Raw genomic sequence first — 18405 nt, 5'->3', positions numbered from 1 at the left:
TGGAACATGAACCTCGTGTCTACGCCTGTCTGATGGGTTCACATCCTCTGTTTCCTGCTTCATAGAGCTCCTTCCAGCTTGTTAAAGACTGAAATCAAAGACCAAACTGCTGTGCACTGGGGGTCATAAAGGTATTTTTCATATAATGTACTCTAAGTTCAAAAGAAATAATATAAATTTAGCTCTAAAGCAAATGTATTCAAACTATATTATATTTATGAACCTATAACGTTTTGTAGCCATCTACTGTAGCCCTTTCTCATCAGTGCAGGAATTAGTAATGTATGTTTAAAATTTCATTAAGCTGTGTGATATGTTTAATATTTGGTTATACTTTATATTTTCTTTATTTCTTAAAAAAGAAAAGATATTTAAGTGCAGCTGTTTTCTCTTTTCTTCTCTCTTTATAACCAGGCCTATGAAGTTAGGCTAAACAAGGCCTGCTCTGTTCTGTATGTATGAGATCTAAATAAAGTGTCATGTTGAAATCAAAATTCAAATGTGTTTGTACTATATGCAGCAAAGTTGTGCTGAAAATGACCTGTGGTTGTACTCTGTGCTAAACCTACCACTTCTAAACTATTAACCAGAGTATATAATGAAGAGATAAGTGGATTTATCAAAATGGTATAACCTCAACACCAGTGCAGTTCTTGGTAATTGATTAGTGCTAGTGTGATAGGATTTCCTATTTTCCAAGTACACTGAAATGTCTTAAATTATCTTTTTGGAAATGGAAAAAATATACACGCATTCACTGTGAAAAATGAAAACTGACCCAAAATGCTTTGGAGGCACATTTACATTTAATGTCTAAAAACAAAACAAAACCCTAGTTTAAAATAAAGATGAAAGGAGGATTTTGTTGTTTTAATGAAGTATTGCAGAAAGTAAAAATCACAACAATTTAGTGGTCATTAAAATATGTTCAAAATCATGGCGCACTGCTCTCCCCTACAAAAGCTGCCTTTTGCATATAATAATGCAAAATAATTTCCCCCAGGGATCAATAAAGTATTCTGATTCTGATTTATAGGTTAAAGTATCTGCAGTACTGGTAAATACTGGTCCTGTATTTACTTTTAAAAATAAATAGAAAAAAAATATATATATATATTTGCAGTGTTGCACAGCACAAGCGCAAAGTCAAATGGTGGAGAGTCCCAGATATAAACCTAGTGGGAGTATCCCCCCACTAGGTTTATATCTGGGACTCTCCACCATTTGACATTAGAACTGAAGAAGCTTCTCGGATGAGAGGTGAAACGTCTTCAAGCAACTTAAAGAAGTCCAGACGCTTTTCTTTGCAAGCTCCTTTGACTACGATGACCTGGATGACTGAGAACCTTCACAGACATAAGCGCAATATCCATTTTTTTTTTTTTTTACATTTCCTGTTGCTCCAATGCATGTAATCATCAGTTACTTTTTACTGCGTTTTCTTTTTTTGTTTGTGTTTTTTTTTTTTTTTTTTTTACAGGAACATACTGAGTAGCATTCTTCTCAAAATGAAAATTTGTTGAAAAGTTGAATACAAAGAAATAAGAAGACAAGCTCCTTACCACCTCTGTAAATCGAGCTAGTCGCTAGATAGCAATAATATTGTCAGAAATGCATGTCTGCTACATGCAGGCAGGAGCACTCTCTCAGAGTCTTAAGCTTCTGCTCGACTCTGCTTATGAATCATTAAAGCAATGGTTGGGACTTCCAGTCATTCAATCAATAGTTGTAACACATTAGTATGGATTTCAAAATGTTATTTGGTTTTCATTTGTACCTATTTTCAGTAATATCAACTTTAATATCAGCAGATTAACTAGGCATATAATTATTTTCTTTCTCTCTTTTTTGACATATTTTTCAAGTCATCTATATTTGACAACAACATAATAAAACTGGAAATTGTGTTTCTGGTGTGCCACCCCTATGAAAAAAATCCGGATGCGCCCCTGGTAGCAGGAGCGGCAGGCTGCTATTCCTGGACCTGAGTGTGTTTTTCCAGTCGCACAGAGGAGAGCGGGCTGAGAATGTCCTCGTGTCAGGCTCGTTCATTTCCCGCGTTACAAATACTAAAAGTGGATACATTGCACACAACGGTAAGTTGCTTCTTCCTTGAACGTGGCTGGGTATTTAGAGAGGGATAACGGTTTCCGAGTTGATGTACTCTCGACGTCTCCCACGGGAAAAAAAAAAAAAGCCCTTTCGGAATAAGTCTTTTCGAGGAAGAAATGGCAAATTTATCATATGTACAATACAAAATACCTTACAAAAGACATATGTGAATGTCACACACTGCAGAAGAATCTTTAGCTAGGCAGCATAAAGAGGAAGCAAGCCAAAGGGCTGTTTTCCCCTCTCTGTTTAAAGCTCCTTTCCTGTCAGTGAGCCGATGAATTTTTTTTCATTCGTTGCTAAAAAAGGTAAAATAAAAAAAGAGTAATTTTTAAAGTGACTTTTAGAAATTTCCTCTTGTGTCAGCCACCAATTAAAACTTTTATAACCACACACACAACGTTCAGCTATTTGTTGAATGCCACGAGAGCAGTCTAGCCTGCATGTATGTGTCTAGTTGTTTTACTGTCTTGCCGAAACTGAAGCGCTGTAACTGTGGTACAAATGTGAAGTAAAATGGACTAGTTTGCCATTGCTTGTTTACAGCAGTGGCTCCTGCACTGCAGCAGTTCATGCAATATCAGTAAGATTTCAGTTGCAGCTGGCTGGTGTCACGAGCTATTTACGTTGACATGCCATTCATCCAGCTAAAAATAATCATACGCATTCACTGGCTCTTTTAAAATGTCATTGCAGCAACCTACTGCACTCAGTAGCTAACAATACAAACCAGCTGCCAGACTCCAAGCCAGTGAACTCTTGCTTTACACATGCGGGAAATGATTTAGGACCTCCTTCCTTCTTGAACGTATGCAGATACATTTTTGTTATAAGCTTCCTGAGTGCTGCTGTCTTCTTGACCCTCCTCCAGCTGGGCTCGAGTTCATCAGGCTCCAGATAAACATGTCCTCATCGTATGCTGCTACGATAGCAGCGCTGATTACAACAAACTCTTTTAATCCACCCATCAAAACCAGGACCCACGCCACTTCTAACACAGCACGGACTCGTAAGCCTAGCCAGGATCACCGCTGCCCTCAAACTGTACAGAGGAATGCTGTTTCACCTGAGCCTCAGGGATTTTACGATGAGCAACAGGAGAATCCTGCTGACTATTGCATAGGTAGGTAAGACACCGACCCTGAAATCCAGCTCCCCTGGTTGAGATCTTCAATTTTCACATCTGCTGCGTATTTCATTGCAGGTGGTTACTACCCTGTAGAGATTGGAGACATTTTTGTTGACCGTTACCAAGTTGTTAAAAAGTTGGGATGGGGTCATTTCTCTACTGTGTGGCTCTGCTGGGATATGGTGTAAGTACAGGTTTGGTCCACTTGACTTTTTACACAACAATTATCAATATGATCCAGTAACTCACTGACATAATTGTTTGCATGCAGGAAAGGGCAATTTGTGGCTCTGAAGGTGGTGAAGAGTGCTCAAACATTCACAGAGACGGCACTGGATGAGATCAAACTTCTGAAATGCGTCAGTGTGGTCACATTGCTGTCAGATTCAAGTCATTTTGGAGTGCTCTTAAAACACTCGTGTAACAGAACTGGCTTAGGGTTAGGCTTAGTCTGGCCACGAGCGGAAGTCTGAGTAATCAGCGTGTTTAGTGGTGCAATGAACTGCAAAGGTTTTCTGCGATCATTTTGCTATTTTATGTACATCACTGTGGAGTCACAATAATGTCACCATGCTATGAAATCATGTGTCCTCTTCATTTTTATTTATTTTTGTTCAATACGTACTTGTTTAATCATCAGGTAAGAGACAGCGACCCCAAAGATCCTAAACGAGACAGCATAGTCCAGCTCATTGATGACTTCAGGGTGACTGGAGTGAATGGAGAGCGTATCCTTTATAAAGATGGTCGATCACAATTATCTGCTCCGCAACTTGTAGTATTTCATTGAGTGGTGCAGATCTTGTAAGTGTATTCTGGCTTCTTCTAAATACCCAGGGTGTAATATTCAGGTTCTGTGGTATAAAAGCAGGTCCTTAATTGCTCAACAGATGTGTGCATGGTTCTGGAGGTTCTTGGGCACCAGCTGCTGAGGTGGATCATCAAATCGAACTACACAGGCCTCCCTCTTCCCTGCGTTAAGAGCATCCTCAGACAGGTTTTGTGCAATCCTTTATTCCAACCTTTGAAATGGTCCCCTGTCTATGACCACTATTTGAGGTTTTTCTGTAAACAGAAGATGTTCTGTCTTTGCCTATGTCAGTGATCTGATTACGGTTCCTTCTCACAGGTTCTTCAGGGTTTAGATTACTTGCACACTAAATGCAAGATCATTCACACAGACATCAAGCCAGAAAACATCCTTCTGAGAGTGGATGAGGTTTATGTTCAAAAGCTCGCGGCCGACACCAAGCTGTGGCAGATGCCCAGGTCTCCTGTATTCACCAGCACCTCAGGTTAGCGATGCTGTGCTAATAATTAGCCTACATATGACTCAGTTATATTGTGTCTCGGGAAGTACCTTAACCACATTTGTGCCTTTTTCCCCTCCTGATGTTTTTCCATTTGCCAGTGAACACAGTTTCCAGAGAAAAACAGGTGTGCAATATGAAATATATTCCTCTGATATTATTATCCTATTAATACATTTTTATTCAGCTCTGATTGTATTATGACCTTTACTTTTATACTTTGACTTACTTAGAGTGCGCCCAAGTTACTCGGAAAGCTGACTGGGGTTTTCCACACTCTTGGGGAGTGGGTAAGATGGAGTTGGTGTTTTGCTTTTATACTGATGCATCCTATAAGCTCCTTCATCTTTGTCAAACTGTGTAACAACCGGTCTTCTGTACAAGCACACTACGCTGAGACTTCTATCCACAGTGAGTGGATATGGGAAAAGTTACTGTTCATACTTGATTTTTATCAGCAGTTGCTGAGTTGCTGAGCAGTTGTGGCCTCTTCACCTCAGTCAGAAAATATGCTCTGCCTGTTTTTTTGCATTTGTAACATTCATATAATCAATAATTATGGCATTCATATTGCAGCATTTTTTTCTTACTACCCACTCAGGTGTGTGTAACTTTTACAGAGAGTTTGGGCAGAGATTGGAGAGCACGTTATATGTGTTCATTCTACTGTATTTTTCTTCCTTTCTCATCCTAAAGAGACACTGGAAAGAGGCGTTTGCAATATATGCACTGCAGTGGAGTACAGACAAGTAAAGAGCAGGTTATCATGTATTTAGAGAGTACAGCTCCTATGGTGTATTACTTATGGTATATATTCTACAGTAGGCAACTTACTGTGACTATCAGGACTGGGCACTAAGCAATGCTGAAACAGTAAGCAGACACAACTGGTTATTTTGATGTCCTTCCAATAGCCGCTGTTGTGGTTTCACCATAGCTTGTTGTCAGCAACCTGCTCTAAATCATGTGAAAACTTTATGATTCACTGCTGAGGTATGAAATATAAAAACAATGCTAAATACATCCACTGTTGTCTGTGCACTTAAGTACTAATAGAATATGAAACATCACTTGTAGTTGCATTATTCTGCATTTTTGCTGGATCTCACAAAGCAGGCATAGATTTGTGATAAATCACTAAGCACATTTCTTATTAATTTCTTCGGTCCATGCTCTCTGCTGATTGTTTTCCACGTATGACTGTGCCCTACAGTCCAGCAGGATTTCCAGAAGTCCAATTAAGCGACTGACGAGGAAAGACAGAAGCCGACGAGGCAAGCCTGATGTGTCCGTTTCTGTCGGTGCTACCTCTAGCACCCATGGCTCCACTTGTCACTCTAAGCTAACAGGTTCTAACATCACTGTAAGAAGACAGACTCTGCTGTTGGAAGACAGATTGAATTTAGCTGCACACAGCCTCAGAGACTCCTTCTGCTCGTGTCCAGACCTCAGCACAGATGCTGCTGTCTCTGGATCCAGATCATTGTTATTACATCAGACTGCAGACAGAGATTCTCTGCTACCTTCACCATCATGTCCACAAGGTGAGTCTAAGAAGATTTCTTGGAGGGAAAGTAACTCTAAAGCCAACAGTTTGTTCCTCTTTCTGTGGAAACTTGCATTTTGGCTCAAATCTGTACTTTGGGCTGTGTGTTTACATAAACTGAAAGGCTACATGGATCGTAAGCAGTAAAAGTACTTTCTTAGCTGTCATGTTGTTTTATGTACTTAAGGCACCAGTGACTCAGATGTTATTCTGGACCTACTGAAGCCTCACAATGCTGACAAAATCCTCATCAAGATTGCTGATCTAGGCAATGCCTGCTGGGTGGTGAGTGAATTTATTTTTATTAGGGAATATGTTTCTGTTTGTTTTTGATTTCTAGAGAATATCTGAATTCCAGATCACACGGTTGTTGCCTTTCGGAGTTTAGAGTTGAGTTGGTCTATGTCATACCATAAATTCAGCTGCAACTGCCCAGGGCTTTGTGCTTCAGGATTCTGGCTTTATTAAACCTTTAAGTATTTGATATTATAGTATTATTCCCACATTTAATCAAAACACACTCAGAACTTTGAAGTAAACTGCACTCTGTTTCATAAATGGCCACACGAGTGCATTAAAAATGCTTCTAAGTCATCATTATGATGCAATGCAGCAGGTGCACGGCATGATAGCCATATTTACAGTGCCCTGTGGTGAAAACACAGCTGCCATATGTCGCTTGTGAGACTGTGTGGGCTGACATGTAGCTTAAGAGAGGCGTATGTAGCAATCTTGTGCAGTTCATTACAACTGATGGTTTCCATTTTATTTGTCCGAGTCAGAAAAACAGATCAAGATGCTGTTTTCTATGGTAACATTTTAAAAGCATGCAAGAAAAATGAAAAATTATTCTGTAGCCTATTATGGTATTTATCCCTGCTGTCAATGAAATGTCTATAGAATAATTATAATCTTTAAGGGTTCTGAATATAAACATATAGCCGCAGTGTCACAAGACTATTTTTTAAATGATATTTGTCAGGGCTTCAGGCGGATTGTTTTAACAAGTTTATTTACAGCACAAACAAACAAAACTGTCAAAGTTTAGGGTGAATGTTAGAGAAAGTCAGGAACAGGAACAGGTGAGCTGATCACTTGCAGGTGCATGGATCCAAAGGGCACGAACCAGGATTAGTCCCACCCTGAACACAGAAATCAACATGTCCAATATTCTCAGTTTCAGGTCTTCTTCTTCAGACACAGCAACTTAGAACTATTTTAGTAGCTGTGCCATTTGACTTTAAGATGAAAAGTTCTCAAAATTCAACAGCACAAAATGTTGTTGAAAAAGAAAAAATTTCCACTATAGTAGATTAAAATCACCCCTCCTTTATGCACATCTGCAAATCTTTGTACACGGATGGGGGCAGCTCCCTTACATTTACTGAGATTGGCAATTGACTGTGAGTTAATTAATGTGTGAAAATGGCTAACATTCTGTACAGCATCGTTGATCACCGATTCTAACTTGTGACAAAACAGATGACGATCAGGTTAGGATTGATTTAATCACTCAGGAATGCGGCTGTTTCTCTCTATCACCCCATCATAACCCTATACAGGAAGGTTGTGGTGGGAAGGTAATAATAATATATTAGAGTGACGAACATATAGACCAGAGTAGAGGGTAAATCACCAAATCTCCAAAGCAAATCCCACCCTGGCTGTACGTATGGCACTGTACGCAAACTCTGGACGTACTAAAACCTCACTACCCTTTGAACGAACTCTAATAACTTGGGTCATTCATGAACTTTTACTCCTATTATTGGATAAAGTTATGTTTATAACAAAATAAAATAATAAAGACATGCTCATCAACCTCAGTTTCACTCTGTGTTTAATGCCAGTCAGTAAATGTTAGCATGCTAATATGTTAAATTCCAGTTGTTCCTAAGAATAGTTATTTATCATAATTATTGAAATAATCTGGTCTGTCGTCATCATCATAACAGTGGCTTACACCAGCGGTCCCCAACCTTTTTTGCGCCACGGACCGGTTTATGCCCAACAATATTTTCACGGACCGGCCTTTAAGGTGTCGCGGATAAATACAACAAAATAAAACCAGTACCGGTTTATTCATAACACACGTGAAAAGACCCAGGAAACAGAGTTAACGATTAAAAACGATAACAAAGTCATGCTAAAAACCGATAAAAAACCCTGAAAACCATACATTTCACACCCGAGCCTCAACTCTTGTGGCCCGGTGCCAAACGACTCACGGACCGGGCCCAGGGGTTGGGGACCGCTGGCTTACACAACCATGTGCATATAGATTAAGGGTCACAGGTTTTTAATTTAACATAGAGAGATTTTGTGCAGCCTTGTATGCAGCTCATCTATCTTGTTGCCAGCACAAACACTTTACCGAAGACATCCAGACGTGTCAGTATCGTTCTGTGGAGGTCCTGATTGGTGCTGACTATGGCACACCCGCTGACATCTGGAGCACTGCCTGCATGGTGAGCTAAGTACCTGGATATAAGTGTAAAAACAAAATAAAAAAAGAAGAAAGAAATGAAGGTCACACATCTCATTGACATTCATAGATTCACTACAACCATTTTTATTTTTGTCCCTCTCTGTGTAGGCTTTTGAATTGGCCACAGGGGACTATTTGTTCGACCCACAGTCAGGAGCCACATTTTCCCACGAGGAAGGTTTGTGGTGTACACAAATTTCTCTTGTCCTTGATTTATGTGCTTATAGTACGGTGTGTACTCATGTCCTTTCAGATCACATTGCCCACATCATTGAGCTACTAGGACCTCTTCCATCACAGTTTGCCCTCTCAGGGAGAAATTCTAAACGATATTTCAACTCTAAGGGTAATTTTGTGTCATTGTGCGATCACTTTGTTTGTTTTTTATTGTAGTTTGACACAGAAAGTTTTACCTATTTAATTAACTCTCTTTTTAATTCTCTTACGCAGTTCATCTTTTCCTTCCTAAAAGTGTTCTGGTCCGTTTTCCTTGTCTCCAGGACATCTGCGACACATCTCAAAGCTGAAACCATGGGGCCTGTTTGAGATCTTGCTGGACAAATATGAGTGGTCACGGGAGGAAGCTTTACAGTTCAGTTCCTTTCTCTTGACAATGTTGGAACTGCTGCCAGAGAAAAGAGCCACAGCTGCCCAGTGTCTAACTCACCCCTGGATTGCCTTCTAGACACACTGGCTTTGTGACATTTAGAGCCCAGTGAACTATCTCTGTGATGGGATTTGGTCAGCGGTGGGTGTAGCCTGGTGCTGGCATCATGAGCACAGCTTTTGATAATGTTTATTAGCCTGACTTGGGTTGTTTGGTCTTTTGTTAGCTGTCTAAGTTAGGCAATGACCAAAGTACAATTTTGTCCTACAAGAAAAGTGCCTCAAACCAAGCGTACAATATCCTTAAGTTTTGATAACAGAACAGAAGATTTGTTTTATTTTTTCTTCTAAAAAAGCAAATGAAGACCTCCCCTTCTTTATACCCAAGTATTGAAATGGCAACAGTGTAAAGCAGGATTTATTATCCCGCAAATATGTCCATCTGCGTACACATTTCCATTTGGGCAGAGGGGGGAGAAGGGTTTTCACCCACCCCAGATGTGCTCCAGTGCAGTCCTCCAAGATCCTAACTGCATGTCGCTGGATGCAGATGATGTAAGCATCTGCTGAATGCTGATTGGTTGACAAGTGGGCTGGAAAAGAGAAGGGAGCAACAGCAGAGTTCACCAGGAACAGGAGATAAAAACTTCAAAGATAAAAAAAAAAGCGTAATGAAAAGCACAGAGAGTGGCTACAGTGGACATGTTTCATTGCTTTTACTACTCTGTTTCACTTCACCTCTTTCTATGTTGTAACTTTGCTTTTCTCTGTGGCTGGTTGATGGAAAAACAACAACATGAGCGACCCACAGACCAGTTGTACCACATATTTGTATACTGCCTCCATCTGGCAACAGAGCTCTCTGCAGGCAGATGGGCAGTCCCTGAACCAGAGTAGACAACAAATGCTCCCTCTGCTAGCTTATAAATCCCACTTAGGTCTGAGGTGTAGAAGGGGTGTCTTCACACAGCTCAAGTATCAAATTAAAATTATGAAATGTAAATAGGATAATTACCCACTAAGAATATCAGGGCAAACACCTACAAATGATAAAGGTGATTTAATCAACACACATATTTAACCCTAATAAATGATGAAATGCTATGCACAACAAACAGTGCGCCCTGTTTTTGTCAAGACTGAGCAAGTGTGAGTGTGCTGACTGTTGAGATTAGGTCTGCTGTACATTCCTTGCATGCTCACAGCACAGCTCTGAGTAGGAGGGTGGATGGAAGAGGAGGGAGGAGTTAGCCTCATGTAAACGTAGGCATATGTCCGCCTGTTAGGAAACCAGCAGATTTTCCTCTAGCGGCAGGGGAAGCGAGAAGAGAGCTGAGAGCGAGCCTGCCTGCACACGTAAGTCTTCTATTCTTCTGTTCCCTGGGATTGTAATAAAAAGTAAGATTTTAAGAATGCAACCGGGTTTTTTTTTCCTAAGAAGAATTAGTCCTGCAGTTGCTAAAGAAAAACCACTGCTCAGTCTGGTTTGAATTCATATTATGGACTGAAGAGTTTGCGAAATAGTATTGTGAAATAGTGTTGTGAAACTGTGGGACATCAATGGTAATTCCTGTAACTGACGCGGATTTCAGCCATGCAAAACCAAAAAAGCATTTCACAAATTCCCTTTTTACCAGTTTTGTTGTGCCTTCTCTGTTTTTGTTCCAGTGGAGTTTGAATTCAGGTAGATAGTAGGAAAAGCATGCAACTTCATGCAGCTGTTCATCTGCACAATGATAAACATGCATGTGTGTGTTTATGCAGCCTTTCTAAAATTCCATTTTATTTTCTGCGCCTGTTCCTGTATGTTCAGAAGAAGCAAAGTAAAGTAAGTAAAGGTTAAAGTCCCAAAGCTCTGCCTTTTGTGACACAGCTCTTAACCCCTGGCCAGTTGCCATGCAACTAAAACTCCAAATCAAAAGGAATTACCTCAACAGCCAATGGTCTCCCACAGTTGTATTATTAGTGCAAGGTAGAGTTGTTTCCAGCCATGCTTTTCACTGCTTTCCCACAGAAGCAGCTTTTGTTTAGAATTCTGCCTGTGCTCCCCCTCCCCACACACACCCTTTTCTTACCCATTTATCTGTGCTGGAGAAATCTAAACAGACTAATTGCTCCTGAGAGGAGGAAGGTCCACACAAAGCACTGTGTGGTGTGCTTTCAACTGTTTATTGGAGTTGATATCCTTGAGAGATATCATCATATTGAGTTTCGTGTGGGTGTTCATCTTGGACATGGCAGCAGCGGTAACAGCAGCTGATAGTGAAGCAGCAACTGTACACTGCATAAATACCCATCTCATTAACCCAACACAAAGGGAAAGGTAGGGCGAGAGGAGACAGGAGAGGAGCTTTCATTTGTCTCATGCAGATTTGCCGTTATTGCACTGCGTCTGGGGTTCATTTATCATTGTCCTTTTCCATAATATAGCACTATACACCATACCTGCACTGAACTGATATTTTTACAATCTGGTTGCAGCATGTGGCTGACTCTATTCTACAGCTGCACAGGTGGAGCAGCTCTTCTGTATGCTCTGTACAGATGGCTGATTCCCACTGCTGTGCAGTATCATGGAGGACTGGCGCTATTGTGGCACGACATGATTGTGGAGCGAATGCTGGACACACTGACCCAGTCCACACGTCCTCAGGTGCGCCGTCCACAAACACTCACCTCTCACAGTGTCAACCATCACATACTGTGTCGATGTGATTTAGTTTAACAGTGTATGAAGCGTATAGAAAAGGTATGGCAGAACCAAGATGGAGAGAAAAAGCAAAGCATGTGAAAAATATAGTGACCACTCGCAGATAGGCTACAACAGCAAAGGTTCACACTGGGCTCCATTCATATCAGGTAAGGACAGAAACCTGAAGCTTAGTGGATACGGGCTCACCAAAACTGGAAAGCAAACAGCTGAAGAAATGATTGTGAACAATAAACTGTAAAAATATCCGTGGCACCCACGAAGAATATAGCATACCAGATTCATGGCAATAAATCTAAGAGACAAACAGTAATGTGAGGCAATCTGCAGAGTCGTCTACCATTTATTCCACTCAGTAAAAACTACTTTTCACTGAAATTGTCAAAACTTACTTGTCTGGTTTCTTATGTTTTTCTCATGTTTTTCTTCATTCAGCCTCCCTTTTTTTTGGGTGGGGGTGGGGGTGTCACGGCGACCATAACTATTACAGAGATGTTAATGTAAGAGTGTCATGCACCTAAAACTCTTTCACATACACAAGTTGGAAATGCAGCGATTTGCAAATATATTTATTAAAAATACTAAAGACATTCTATTAACAAAAACTATTATGAACCTAAAGTTTTTTTTATTTAAATATTTTTAAATAATTTAATTTTACAGGTTTTTTGAGTGTGAAGTCAGTAACACACTGCAAAAAGTAGAAAAGGGTAAAAGCAAAAAAAGGACTGGAAAAAGAAAAAGAGTTGAAATGCTTAAAACATAAAATGAGTAGAAAATGGAAAGAAAAGTTAAACTTGTAGTTGAGCTTGTGCATCCAGAAAGTATTCACATCACTTCATTTGTTCCACATTTTGTCATTTTAGAGCGTTATTCCAAAATGGATTTAAATTCACGTCACAATTCCCCATAATGTCAAAGAACAAAAAGATGTGCTTATGTGTTGTCATGAAATCAGGGGCATTTTCACACCCGTAGTTTGTTTATGCTGGTCCATATCAGTTGATGAATTTGAGTTTTTTTTTTTACTATGGTTTGGTTTGTTTTCACACAGAAAAAAATGTAAGTGAACTACAAGTGAACCTAAATGTTTCACTACAAACAACATGAGAGTGTTCAGTTCACTTATTGGCCAGATGTGTCCTTGGGGGGACTATTGGAGAACTATTAAAAATTGGAGAACACAGAGAATTTACATTTATTTCACGGCTAGTTGCTAGTCTGTACAGACCTTTGCACATCTATAATACCTTGCCACATCCCAGAATACAAAGTATACATGGCTACAGTAAATTTTTTAGCTCAAACTTGCAGTGTAAAGTGGGTGGTTTGTTTTGGATCTAGGCTTGGATCACATTCACACCCTAAATGAACAACACAAGTACATTTGCACATGAGACCACCTACACATGTGTCTCGGTGTGGTTGTTTTGGTCTAAACCCGAGTGTGATATTCTGTACAGTACTGTATACTATACATCCACACAAACCGGAAAAGGGGGATAACGAAACGATTCGATTTAAATGGTCTAAACACCACAGGTGTGAAAACACACTAATTAATAATTTAACCCTTTAAGACCTACCATAGAACCAAGTTCGCCAGAGCTTATATTATATTTTTACATGCTGTGGAGCCATTTTTGGGAGCATTTCAAGTTGCTATACATCAATACAACCATTATAGCCCAAACTTTAATAATATGTCTGCATTAGGTGCATAGTAATTACATAAATTGCAAAAAAGTGCAATAAACTACAAAAAAATTGAAAATCGTTTTTGTTTTTTTAACATATATTTCTAGTTAGAGAAATTTAAGAGGCTTATCCCTCAAAACTGTAAATACAAAAAAGTTACACAAACTAGTTTCCCACCACAGGAAATTTATTTTGAGTGTCTTCATAGTTTTATTTTTGAAATACACCAATTTTTATATACTGCAGGAAAAACGAAAATAAATATTATAGTGCAAATTTGCAAAATAACAGCATATGCATCAAAATAAACTATTTCCAGCAGTGCAATATGAGTCTTAAACATCCCAGAAACGACACAGAAAGTCATAAAGTCAAACATAACTTTTTAAAACACATAACAAGTAAAACACAAGCTCATAAGGCCCCGATCGTAAAAAACTACATTTCCGCAAAATGACGTCACTTCCGGTTTCGGGCAGGTCATGCGGTCATGTGATAGTTCGCGCTGATGGACGTAGGTAGTGTTACAAACAGCTGATGGATCGGCGAAGCGTGTTTCTGGAATATCATGTTTTTGTTGCTGCAAGTGATTTTTATGCAGTTTTTGCAAAGCTATATGTGGAAGGAAACTGTGACCTAGGACAAGCTGATGGCATAAGATGTAAGTACAACTCCTCCAGTTTCATATGCAAAAAAAATTATTGCGCTAGCTTACTTGGTTGCAGAGCTACCGGGATTTAAAAATAGTTACGCAAAACAGAGCGTGCCCGCTCCGATCGGCTGTAAAGGGTTAATGAAAACCAAATGACCCTAAAGACACTGTTACTTTTAATATCATTTTTTAGTTGCGTATGGGGCTTAGGGTATGAAATACACTCACAGGACACTTTATTAAGTACACCTTGATAGTACTAAATTGGATGCCTTTTCCCCTTGAGAACACCATTAATGCTCTGTGACACAGATTCAAGAAAGTGCTGGAAAAATTCCTGTTGATGACAGATGGGGTAGTCTTGAGTATTTCAGAAACTGTAGATTTGCTGGGATTTTCCACACATGAGCATATTCAAGGTTTATAAAGAATAGTTAGAAAGTAGTAGGTCAGATGGCCAGACTGCGTTGAGCCAATAGGAAGACAACAGTGTGTCAACATGCAGAGACTCATTCCCACAAGGTATCCATAAGAGCATTGGTGATAGGATCACATGATAGGATTATACAGTTGCTGCAGATTTGTTGGCCGCACATCCATGATGCAATCTCCTGTTCAACTAAGGAGCTTGGAAATAAATCTTAAAGATGTCCTATTGGAACGGGTGATAGTGGGGGCCGTTTGAGTATAGAAAATCCATTGTCAAGTTTAATAAACCAGTTTGAAAGGATTGGAGCACTGCAGCCTCCCTGAGAATATTCCTGTAGACTGTGGGGTTTAAAAGATTCTTATTCAGTACGAAAGGGCAAAAGTGTGCCAAGAAAATATTGCCCACACGATTACACCACCACCACCAGCTGCCTAAACCCTTGATATAAGAAAGGATGGACTTACACTTCTGTATTATTTACAACAAATTCTGGCCCCACTATCTGAATGTCACAGCAAAAATTGAGACTCACTAGATCAGTCACCGTTTTTAGAATCTTCTATTGTCCAGTTATGGTGAACCTGTGTGAACTGTAGCCTCAGTTTCCCAAAAGGAGTGGCGCCTGGTGTGGTCTTCTGTTATTGTAGCCAATCTGCTTCAGGTTTTGATATATGGGTTCAGAAGTGCTCTCATGCATACCATGTGGGAATGAATCTCTGCAAGTTGACACACTGTTGTCTTCCTATTGCCTCAAAGCAGTTTGGCCATCTGACCTACTACTGGTACATTTTCTCTCACAAAACTGCCACTCAATGAATATTTTCTCTTTTTCTGACCATTCTTTATAAACTTTATATAAGCTTGTGTGTGGAAAATCCCAGCAGATCTACAGTTTCTGAAATACTCAGACTAGCCCATCTGTCACCAACAATTATGCCACAGTAAAGTCACTTAAATCACCCTTCTTCCCCGGTCAGTTTGAACTAAATGCCTAAATGTATTGAATTGCTGCTATGGAATTTGCTGGTTAGATATTTGCATTAAAAAGCAGTTGAACAGGTGCACCTAAAATAGTGTCCAGTGTTTTACAGAGCTTTAGAGCTGAAGCACAAAAATATGCAAGTAACGCTCCATTCTTTAGCAGACAGCTGTATTAAGGGCCCTGGCGGCCCAGTATATTGTGTGTTTGCTCCAATAAAAGTGTAAGGCGACTCAGAAAGACGCGTGGGAAGAGGGTGCAGCCTATACGGCACCGCTTAATGAGCTAATGTGAGACAGCTGTGCTGGCTGGGAATGGCTCCTGGGAGTGATTGGTTGATGGGGATCAGGTGTGCAGCGGGAAGGAACCCTGCTGAGTTTGGACGAAAACCTAAGCTGGCTTTCTGAAGTCCGTTTTAATGTAATAACAGGAAATAACACAAGCACAACTTCCCCTTTAACAATATTTTCATAAGAGGGAAAATATCATTTGATTCTGTCTCATGTTGAAAAAACGAGTATCTAGCTCTTATTTATAGTGTGCAGACCACAATTTTCTCTTGTTGGACATCTATGAAATGTGTGAAACACTGGAACCACAATCATAACACAAGAAGTGATAAGATTAACAAAACTATATCCATATGTGTTTAAAATCCCCTTTAAAAATTCAACCATCAGATCAAAATATCTGTGCAAATCCAAGTATTGTCTGTTATAACTAATTGATGCTCGTAAACTCTTATTGAGGTTTTATTAAGTGGTGCTTTTTCTCCCCCTGCATCTAACTCCAGCGACTCCTACATGCAGTACAGAAGAACGCCACTAGAGGAGACCCTCGCAGTGTGGTGAAAGCCATCGACAACTTCTGCAGACAGAAGGAATGGGCCATGAATGTCGGGGATGAGAAAGGTACTGACTTCCTAATGATATGCTCAATGAGTAAAATCAGTTCCTTATTCGATCTAACTATATATTTTTAATATTTCTTTTTGTTTTGTCATAGGCTGCATTCTTGATTCAGTGGTGTCTGAAGTGAATCCTGTCACTGTGTTAGAGCTGGGAACCTACTGTGGCTACTCTACGGTGCGCATTGCCAGCCTTCTTCCTCCACGCGCCAAGATCATCACTCTTGAATTTAACCCAGACTACGCCAAAATTGCTCGTCAGGTTATTGCTTGGGCAGGACTAGAGGATAAGGTAACGAGGAGCTCTAAAAAGAAGCTGATTTGCATAGGGAATGCATAGGGTCAAATTGCAATATTCCTTTTTTAATTTTTATTTTCTATTTACTTATTTTTTTAATAGATCCAGGTAGTTGAAGGCCCATCTGGCGAGTGGATCCCCAAAATGAAGGAACAGTTTGGGGTGAAAACATTTGATTTGGTTTTCTTGGATCACTGGAAAGATCGCTACCTTCCTGACACAAAGCTGCTAGAGGCAAGTCTGTTTGACTCATCCTATACTCATTAAAGTCTTTGCTTTTTCTGCCATGACTCCAGTTTTGCCTTTCTTCTTTTTTGAATCAGGACTGTGGCCTCCTAAGGAAAGGCACTATCTTGCTGGCAGACAACGTCATCTGCCCTGGAACCCCTGATTACCTTGAGTATGTTCGAAACAGCCCGAGATACAAAAGCCAGTACTTCAAATCTCATCTGGAGTACACCAAAGCGGAGGATGGCTTGGAGAAATCTGTCTTCTTAGGGTAGTTTTAAAGGGGGAAAATAACCCCTATTTACACAGGTACTAGTAGACCTCAGACCTTCAGAGTCTTGGGTTTGCAGACTCTGCAAGTGAGGAGGAGAATCTGTTTTGCTTTTTTTAAATGTCATAAAAACTGAAATTAAAAGTGACGTGTAAAAGAAAAGCTGTGTTGTGAGCTTTAATTTCCACTGTATGAAGACTTGATGCATTCTTTGAGATGTCCATACTGATACATTAGATGGTAGTAATGATACATTCAGTCTTCTAATTTACTGGTGAGTTGCAAACTGATCTGGCAGCTGCATTTTTTTTCCCAGAGCATCAACTCAAATCAATAATAAATCTAATCCAGCTGCATTCTGTGGTGCAGAAACCTATTTTGCGCTCTCATATTCTCCACCATTGTGCCAGTGTTGACAGGTGTGTGAATGGAAGTGCATGTGTGTGCGTGCATGTGTGTGCGCTCACGTATAGGGAGAGTACGAATCAAATCGCTGCTCATCTAATCTCTCAAAGTGACGGAGGTCCATCATCCTGGTGTGTGTGTTGCAGGGGGGAGGGTTCTGCATTTGGTTCAGCTGTATGAAAAAAAGGGCTAGTCCACCTAGTGCTTTCTTCACAGACGCCTGCATGATAATCCCAATCTGTGGCCATTAGAGTGCAGAGAGAACGAGCAAGGAGAGGGTTCATGAGAGAGAGAGAGAGGGAGGGGGTGCCCAGACAGAGGCGCGCTCAAAGGGAAAAAGAACGAGAGAGAGGGAGTGTATGTGAGAGGGCTTTTAAGGGATTTGGCGGTGATTTGTAGAATCTCACTGCTGTAATGTTGCACTTTTCTCTGATTCTCACATGATATTATACCCCCCCCCCCCCCTCCAAAAAAGCTGCAGAACTCTGTTTTTTCATTTTGTTTTACTAAACCACAACAATTTTTTTTTTTTTTTGTTGGACCATTGTTTTTAGAGAGTCTTTGGTTATTTTTGAGAGCGCACACAGGCTGACTGAGATGACAGAGGATTTACGATCAGTCAGGAGAGGAGAGCCT

The 18405-nt window shown here is 40.1% G+C and overlaps 2 protein-coding genes across 5 annotated transcripts; both read left to right on the top strand.

Moving 5' to 3' along the window:
* Positions 1-1999: 1999 nt before the first annotated feature.
* LOC146631614 (SRSF protein kinase 3-like) lies at positions 2000-10342 on the top strand. 3 transcript variants are annotated; one of them, XM_085353017.1, is made up of 15 exons: positions 2000-2096; positions 2984-3235; positions 3317-3425; positions 3513-3600; positions 3882-3969; positions 4132-4238; positions 4371-4536; positions 4653-4678; positions 4785-4841; positions 5765-6095; positions 6285-6382; positions 8458-8565; positions 8694-8763; positions 8839-8931; positions 9086-10337. In XM_085353017.1, exons 2-15 carry the CDS (start codon positions 3016-3018, stop codon positions 9268-9270), a joined length of 1746 nt encoding a protein of 581 aa, XP_085209143.1. In that variant the 5' UTR covers positions 2000-2096; positions 2984-3015; the 3' UTR covers positions 9271-10337. The 3 variants fall into 3 exon arrangements, with proteins under 3 accessions (XP_085209143.1, XP_085209142.1, XP_085209144.1); XM_085353016.1 differs by having other exon boundaries at positions 8694-8931; positions 9086-10342; XM_085353018.1 differs by lacking the exon at positions 8839-8931 and having other exon boundaries at positions 9086-10341.
* A 122-nt stretch (positions 10343-10464) lies between these two features.
* comtb (catechol-O-methyltransferase b) lies at positions 10465-17516 on the top strand. Of its 2 annotated transcripts, none has more exons than XM_085353021.1 (6): positions 10465-10547; positions 11673-11844; positions 16454-16571; positions 16666-16859; positions 16968-17099; positions 17189-17516. In XM_085353021.1, the coding sequence occupies exons 2-6, from the start codon at positions 11674-11676 to the stop codon at positions 17366-17368; spliced, it is 795 nt and encodes a 264-aa protein (XP_085209147.1). In that variant the 5' UTR covers positions 10465-10547; position 11673; the 3' UTR covers positions 17369-17516. The 2 variants fall into 2 exon arrangements, with proteins under 2 accessions (XP_085209147.1, XP_085209148.1); XM_085353022.1 differs by lacking the exon at positions 10465-10547 and adding an exon at positions 10593-11514.
* Positions 17517-18405: the final 889 nt, after the last annotated feature.

Source organism: Diplotaxodon limnothrissa, linkage group LG5 (assembly GCF_057381915.1).
Source record: "Diplotaxodon limnothrissa isolate DT_005_m linkage group LG5, D_limnothrissa_male_GT1.1, whole genome shotgun sequence".
Taxonomy (NCBI): domain Eukaryota; kingdom Metazoa; phylum Chordata; class Actinopteri; order Cichliformes; family Cichlidae; genus Diplotaxodon; species Diplotaxodon limnothrissa.
Note: the sequence above shows the minus strand (reverse complement) of the source record. Positions and strands in the feature narration are given on the sequence as shown.

What these genes read in the sequence shown, in the direction of transcription:
- LOC146631614 (XM_085353016.1), top strand. Translation starts at nt 3,016, where the DNA reads ATGTCCTCATCGTATGCTGCTACGATAGCAGCGCTGATTACAACAAAC. An exon ending in GACTGGAGTGAATGGAGAGC is followed by an intron (nt 3,970 to 4,131) that starts GTATCCTTTATA and finishes ATTGCTCAACAG; the next exon opens with ATGTGTGCATGGTTCTGGAG. An exon ending in CAGTTTCCAGAGAAAAACAG is followed by an intron (nt 4,679 to 4,784) that starts GTGTGCAATATG and finishes TGACTTACTTAG; the next exon opens with AGTGCGCCCAAGTTACTCGG.
- comtb (XM_085353022.1), top strand. Translation starts at nt 11,426, where the DNA reads ATGGCAGCAGCGGTAACAGCAGCTGATAGTGAAGCAGCAACTGTACAC. An exon ending in GAATGTCGGGGATGAGAAAG is followed by an intron (nt 16,572 to 16,665) that starts GTACTGACTTCC and finishes GTTTTGTCATAG; the next exon opens with GCTGCATTCTTGATTCAGTG. An exon ending in CTGACACAAAGCTGCTAGAG is followed by an intron (nt 17,100 to 17,188) that starts GCAAGTCTGTTT and finishes TTTTTGAATCAG; the next exon opens with GACTGTGGCCTCCTAAGGAA.